This window comes from Phalaenopsis equestris, unplaced genomic scaffold, assembly GCF_001263595.1.
Source record: "Phalaenopsis equestris unplaced genomic scaffold, ASM126359v1 Scaffold000053, whole genome shotgun sequence".
Lineage (NCBI taxonomy): Eukaryota > Viridiplantae > Streptophyta > Magnoliopsida > Asparagales > Orchidaceae > Phalaenopsis > Phalaenopsis equestris.
The window spans coordinates 622681-629950 of record NW_018164495.1 but is presented as its reverse complement, the minus strand read 5'-3'; the positions used below and the strand labels follow the sequence as shown (position 1 = coordinate 629950).

General features: G+C 38.5%; 1 protein-coding gene across 1 annotated transcript; it reads right to left on the bottom strand.

The window, feature by feature from the left end:
- Nucleotides 1–3963: 3963 nt before the first annotated feature.
- LOC110019156 (gibberellin 20 oxidase 1-D-like) lies at nucleotides 3964–5680 on the bottom strand. Its single transcript, XM_020716737.1, has 3 exons — nucleotides 4887–5680; nucleotides 4471–4792; nucleotides 3964–4382 (listed from the first exon to the last, which is right to left on the bottom strand). Exons 1-3 carry the CDS (start codon nucleotides 5510–5512, stop codon nucleotides 4116–4118), a joined length of 1215 nt encoding a protein of 404 aa, XP_020572396.1. The 5' UTR covers nucleotides 5513–5680; the 3' UTR covers nucleotides 3964–4115.
- Nucleotides 5681–7270: the final 1590 nt, after the last annotated feature.

The following is a 7270-nucleotide window of genomic DNA, read 5'->3' as shown; positions in this document are numbered from 1 at the left end:
GGAAGTACGACCCCCCCCCCCCCCCCCCCTGGAATGGGCTTTGATGTAAGACGAGAGGGCAAAGGTGAGCACTAGCTCGGATGATCGAAATGAGGAGAGATTAGTACTCTGGTTTCCCTACTGCGACTCTATACACCTTGACTATTGCCAAAGTGATATATTTTTTCTCTTTCGAGAAGATCATCAACAAGATAAGTTTCTCAGACGTAGGTCGGTCAACCGACCGATATCAATTGATAGCCTGAGACATTTTGTACTTCTAATCGACAGTCCTTCTAGAGACAGAAGAAAAATTGTCAAAGGCCAAGGAAAGGGTAAACGTGGCAAAAAAATTTGGGTGAATGTGGTTGAAGCTGAGATACTCAGACTATTAGAGTTATTGTTGACAACTCAGAAAGAGAATCGAGCCTTGAAGGGAAAAATGTCAACGATAAGGACATCAGACGAGTTCTTCACTGAGCTTTCCTTGAAGGGAAAAATGTCAACGATAAGGACATCAGTGTTCTTCACTGAGCTTCCTTCCTACCCTCAACAAGTGGAAAACCACTCTGCATAGCTCAGGATAGAAGTGTCCTTCAATGTCAGTCAGATGATAAAATCAAAGTTGATCTCCTACGAGTGGGTGATATGGATAAATTTACTACCTTCTTGTTAAACTCAGTTGTTCTTCAAATCTTTAACTCATCTTCGGTTTCATCTATAACTAAGAAAAAAAATTCTTCTTGAACTACACTTGTAAAGAAATTTATTGGAAATTCTTTATAAGTTTTTAATCATGAAATAAATTAAATTTTTTGGTCTATTTTCACCTTCAATTGTAAATACACATATTGGAATTTTTTTTTTTTGTGATAAATACTTGAGATGATTGGTGGTTTGGTTTTTTTAAATAATATCTTCAGTTGGTTATATGGAGTTACCGCTTGAATCAAGGCTTACTTTTCCCGTTCTTGGTCGCTTGGTTAGGTTGTAGCATTGGATAAGCTGCACTTTACGATAATCTTATTAAATGGATCTTATTTTAGCCTTCATAAGGGTAACTATCGAGACTTGTTTTTGTGGTAATTCATACTCTACGCACCACGGATCTTGTTGCTAATAGGCATGACCAGTTTTGAGCTAGAATACATATGTTTTTATGATGCATGATTGTTGTAAATTGTATGTTATATTGGTTGCCTGGTAATCCGAGTGAGTTTGTGAGTCTTAATTGAGGCGAGTTTAAGACAAGTGGTGAAGATTGTGTCTAGGATTTTGGCTTTCTTTACGACTGATTCTCTTTGGTGGATGGCAGTTGGCTTGTTCTGTTATGAATGATGTGAGGTAGGAGTTGTATTATTTTGAAAATATGTGACAGTTGGTCAGTTCCAATAGCTTGGCTAGCATCTTCGGTTGTTGCAGGTCTTGCTTTTATTGGAAGGGTCGTTCCTTCAATCCTTGAGGTTGGGCAGCATGGGACAACGCGGGTTCCATATTCAACATTTCCAATGTCTCCTTTTGGAAGCAAATGATGAATGAATGAAGGCTCTCGTTCTATGTTTGTTGGAATTGCAAGAGGTCCTCTAAGTTTTTGTTGGGCTTTTGGGAGCTGACAAATTGTGCCACAATTATTTGCTTGAAGTCAGCAAATGATGTAATTACTCTCGGTGGCAATGCATTGAACCACCTGAGGATTGAGTCTTTTAGTGTGGTGAAGAAGAAACATCATTTCAGTGTGTTAGTGATCCTTAAACAAACACACATTCAACTCAAACGAGACTATGTGGTTGGTCGGATTTGACCTACCCTTACAGAAAGCTAGCATCAGGATTTTGAACCTCTCTGGGCTTAGCCTCAGAGATTAATTGAGAGAAAGCATTCACTTTCTATTGTGGCACATCATTATGCATGAACTAGTGTCAGTTGATTGTTGTTGACCCAACACTATTGAAATATTGGGAGTCAATTTCTCTTCCCATGACTAGGGGTTCTTCGGTTGTTGAACGTCGACCGATTCACTCAGGGTACATCTCTTTTCCTTGAGCCAGTGCCTCTCGGGTGCAAGCAGTATTTGATCCATTAACTTTTAGATCTACTGGTTCACAAACTCTCAGACACACTCCATGTTATTAGTGTCTTTGTTGTGAGTTTCTCTTCTTGGGTTGCTCCCCTTCTAATATATGGCATAATCCACACTCATCACTCTTTTTAAGATGAATTCTTTTTTTTTTTTTACATTCATGTACAGTAAATTATATCAAATATGTTGACCTTTCCAAAAATTTGTGGCCAAAATGGGGTGCATCTTCCCCCTTTTATACATAAAATGATCTCCCAATTTATAGAGAAGAAAGTACTATATGATGATATTATATTTTTGCCCCTATTTTAATGGGAACTATATATTGTATTTTAGGTATTTTACATAAATGAGTCTATCGTTCGTCTGCTCTTGTTTAGCTGAGCATGTATGACTTCATTTTGGCAAGTCCGGTTCGTTTGGTTAGGGGCTTTGTCAGTGTTGCTGGTTGGTCGAGCTCGATTGACTTCTAATTGACAAGGCTGGTTTGAACGTCCATGTTTGTCTGAATGGTGACCCTTAATAATAAAAGAGGGAGCTTTCAGACATCCCCGATATGATTGGAGTTTTTGCGGGGCTAGATTTTCACTTAAGCCGATCATTCGGTCATCTTTTGACTCGGTCAATTTTGACCTTGCTTGCTTTGACTTGAACTGTTGCATCCAATCGAATAAGTGATCATTCTGGTCTTCCGTCGGTGGGCCCTCTTATGTTGCACACTTCTTCTTTGGACTATTAGATCTCCTCAGAATCAGCGCTGACACATTTTCAATGTACAATTAATAAACTACAAATGTTTTCTAAACAACAAATGGTTTCTAAACAACAAATGGTTTCTAAATCTGTTATATCAAATATATACTAATTTATAAGTTTATTTTGGATCTATATAATTAATAGATGATTTATCTAAACATATAAGAAATTAATTATTTTTTTCATTTCTATATAAATTCCTACCATCTTTACCAGCAAATGAAAAAAAAAAATATTAGGACATTGTGTACCCTCCATAGAAGAAGCAGCAAAATCTCAATTCCAGATCAAGAAATTTTCTTTTAAAAAAAAACAATATTTGTTTCCTCAAACAAATAGTGAGACAATGTTACCTTCAATTCTATTTTTTTATTATTTCATTTTCATTTTATTTCCAGCAATTCATGCAAATCAAACAAAACTTTATTGACCAATAATATGATTTATTAGCATGAAATTTTTGTAGTGCTAGCATAATTAAGTTTCGGCATCTTCCATTTCCTTTTTGCAATTGTTAGTGGGTCTAGAAGAAGTTTATCACATTTTATTTAATTTGAAGAATTGTAAGAGGGGAAATGAAAAGTAAATGTAAACCAAAATGAGAAATTAATTTTCACTTTTTCATTGAAAAAAAAAATGCAAAATTTCAACTTTTTTCATTTTTTATATAACTATAAATTATTTTTTCATTTTTATTTGTAACAAAATGAACGCTTTTTTAGTAGAATTGAGCAAAGAATTAATTAACAAAATATTTATTCACTCTTAAGATGAAGCCAATTAAACAAATACTCAATATAGAATCGTGAAATTAGCAAAGCATTAAAGACAATTTAATCAAGTCTCGATGTTCAAGCCCCTAATAATGGTTAGGCCGATACGACGAAATAATACACAGCAAGAATCATTCTCCACTGCGACCAACTAGGTCCTTCCTCACCCTCTTCCACCGAACCGGCCAATGCCTGTAGGCCATACTGTCAAGAACTACACGACAAATGCGAATGGAGATCCGACAAGTTTAGTATGTAGCTACAAGACAAAGCCTGGGATGAGAGGGAACATTGATCGATCACCTTTCAACATGGAATTCCATCACTCTCTCTCTGATTCAATTATGCATTTTCAAATTCAATTAAGACACAGTCCATGAGCACAATTTGCGAGCTATCAAGAAATTTTCTTTATTTATTTATATTTGCAATCTTCTAGATGCTAGTTCATAACTAGTCGGACACCATATATTGGTGAATAAAAAGGAGAAACATAAACAAAAAAAAGGGAAAAGAAAGCGTAAAATTTAGTTTATAATGGCCTTCTGAATCCACTTGGAGAATGCGTCCATGGTGTTCATATCGGACCTATAATGCTTCTGAGTGAACTCAAGAAGGGCCGACCAGGTGAAGTCCGGATAAACTCTCGGGTTGTTCGAGTCAACAAGCTCTCCCGGTGGCCTCACCACCTTATCCATCTCCGGGCTGAGAAAGAAAGCCAGCGATTTCCTCGGCTTCTGACTGTTTACCACCGCACGGTGAAGGCAGCTTTTGTATCTCTGATTGGACAGTGCCTGAAAGAGAACGCAAAACAGTTACACAGACAGCCTTTTGCATTCATCGAATTATGTTATTTCGAGATAAAAGAGAGAGGGGGCTTGCCATGAAAGTGTCGCCTATGTTAACGATAAAGGAGTTAGTTTTGGGGCTGACGGTGCGCCACTTGCCGTCAGAGAAAACCTGAAGGCCGCCGACGTCGTCCTGGTGGAGAATAGTTAATGAGGTCGGGTCACAGTGCGGTCCGGTCCCCAGCGTGAGCACCGGCTTCTGGCATGGCGGGTAATAGTTGAGCCTCATTATCGAATCGTTGCCTTGGAAGAAGTCACGAAAGCGTGCGCGGCCAACGCCGAGGCTTATTCCAAGTATTTCCATTATCTTCAGCGACAGTGTGTTCATCGCCTCGCAGTAGTTTTGGTACACTTCCCTGCATCGAATGAATAAAATCCAACAATTAGTCTCCGGAAATTAATCTGCGGGGAGATGGGAGTATTCTAACTAGCTAGCGAACTACAGCTCACCCGAAGTCTCGAAAATTTTGGCCGAGTTTGCCGACAAAATAGTTGTGGACGATGGAGGGGGAAGAAGGAGAGAAACGGAAGGAGAGGGTTTCCTTCCAGGGTAGTTTGGAGGAAAACCGGCCGGTGAAGCTGCTAGCGTAGCCGCAGCACTCCCCGGGATACCTCTGCGCTTTCTGCTTATCGCTTAGCGGCATCGAGAAGAACTCTTCAACGCATCGGTGGGCATCGGCTAGGAGCGTGGGATCGATGCGATGGTTCACAACTTGGAAGAACCCGTGCGTGGAGCAGGCCTCCCCTACAAGCCGTGCCACCTCGGCCTCGTCCTCGGGCCGGCCTGCGAAGAACATGTCAAGGTCGATGAGGGGAAGGGAGAGCTCCTCCTGTGCGTCCGACTTTGGTGTTTCCTCTTCAGGCCATACGAATTGGGAAGGTATATCTGTTTGTTGGCTCATGAACGCGGCGTCGAAGACAAGTGGTTGCTGCGGCGAAGTAAACTTCTGACACTTGTCGGCGGCTTCCATGGGCCATTGTGGCGATTCGATGGGCCCGTCGGCGCCCCGAAGGTGCACCATAGCTTGCGAAGTATTGGATTTCAGGTCAATTTCTGTTGCTAGCTGTTGTTTCATATCTCCAGCAGCTGCGTTCGCAGTCCACTCGTTATATAGGGGAGAAATGGTAGCTAATACGGTGGAGTCTTATGCCACTGGGCAACTCAGAGCAGAGCAGAACAAATTTACGGCGTTACGGGCCAGTGTACATCCTAGCCTCCATAAAAACACCATGTATGTCAAAAAAGATAATCACCATTCTTGAACCTAAATTTGTCCCGAAAACTAACCCGAAGAAAAGAGTGTAGCTTGTGAGAGTCAAGGTATCATTTATATATGATTTCAAAAGGCATTATTGTATTTAATACTTCTCAATTTATATATAACTCAGAATAGTGTGAAATGATAATCACATCCTTGATTCTTTTTAATCAACGGACACCCAATTTATGGATTTCATGTCGTATGGTCGTTGAATATCTAGCAGATTGTCCTCTTGCAGATTTGCCTTTACCTGAATTTTCTCCGAGTCAGTCAACCACCTGTTCGATCAACCTTTGGGTCAGTTTACTCTAGTTCAACAGCTCTATCAATATTTGGTATTTGGTTCGACCGTTCTCGGGTCGGTTGACCTTTGGTTAGTCACGCGACCAATCTTTGGCCTCTAGTTCGCAGTCCTTTGAATATATCTTTGTTTATTCTCATAGATGTTCTGTTCTGAGCTGTTCAATCTGTGAAAAATTTGCTAAGGAATTTTTTAACTGTAAAATCATAAATATAAAAAAAAAAATCACCTCCCACCTTAAGGCAAATATTCCTCTAAGCAAGCCTTTGTAACCATATTACACATTACGTTATTACCACAGTTTTTTTTTTCTTGGTGATATTTGAGGTGTTCCTTGTAATTGCATGGTCTAAAAATAAAAGTCTAAAAATAAAAATAAAAAAATAGTCATTTTATTCTTTACTTATGGGCAATTTAGTTTGATAGCATCATATTTATCTGATTTAGTTTCATTTTACAAAATAAATCCCAAAATATTCTCTTTACATTACATTGATGGGGGTCAAAATTCGGTCAATTTTGTATCTTGTTTTCATCAATTAGGCTTGAAGGGTTATTTAGGATTAATTTATATGATCAGAATATAAAATTAAAGAAAAGTATTATTCTTGAATTAAATTAACTACATAATAATCAGGATTATTTAGAACTCTTTCTCACTAAAAGTACGTAAAAAAAAAACAACTACACTCCTAAATTTTTGTTAGATTTTTTAAATTTCAATAAAAGATATTTGATTCATATTTCTATTAAATTTTATTAATTTACGGGCCTTAATTAGAAAATTCACATGACTGCTGCTATCCCTAAAGAATATTACAGCAATAAGAGCAGAAGAAAAAATTGTGTACGTACTCATCGCTGCATACGTCGGGAGGTTATACAGAGGGTATTGGGGGGTTATATCCGTGTTATATCTCTGGTATTAGGTGGTTGTATCCACATTATATCTCATGTAACCTCCCTGTAACATACAAATATGTGACATGTAGGTTACAGGGAAGTTACAAGGGGGCATAACACGGATATAACCCTCTAATACCCTTTGAACAACCTCCCTAATGTACGCAGCGCTGCATACGTCTTACGTACGCAATTTTTTCTCTAAGAGCAGGGCTCCACAGGACCTTTCGTGGCACTTAGATAGTGATGCCAAGTGGAGCTAAATGAATTCTTCTGCCTCACATGAAGATACATACACATATGCAGATAATATTTTATCAATAATAATCCAAAACTATATTAGGATTATATATATATATATATATATA

Excerpts from the sequence above, each read along its gene's own strand:
- LOC110019156 (XM_020716737.1), bottom strand. The coding sequence starts at position 5,512 with ATGAAACAACAGCTAGCAACAGAAATTGACCTGAAATCCAATACTTCG. Across the intron at positions 4,793-4,886 it reads CAAAATTTTCGAGACTTCGG|GGAAGTGTACCAAAACTACT; the intron begins GTGAGCTGTAGT and ends CATTCGATGCAG. Across the intron at positions 4,383-4,470 it reads ACATAGGCGACACTTTCATG|GCACTGTCCAATCAGAGATA; the intron begins GCAAGCCCCCTC and ends GTTCTCTTTCAG.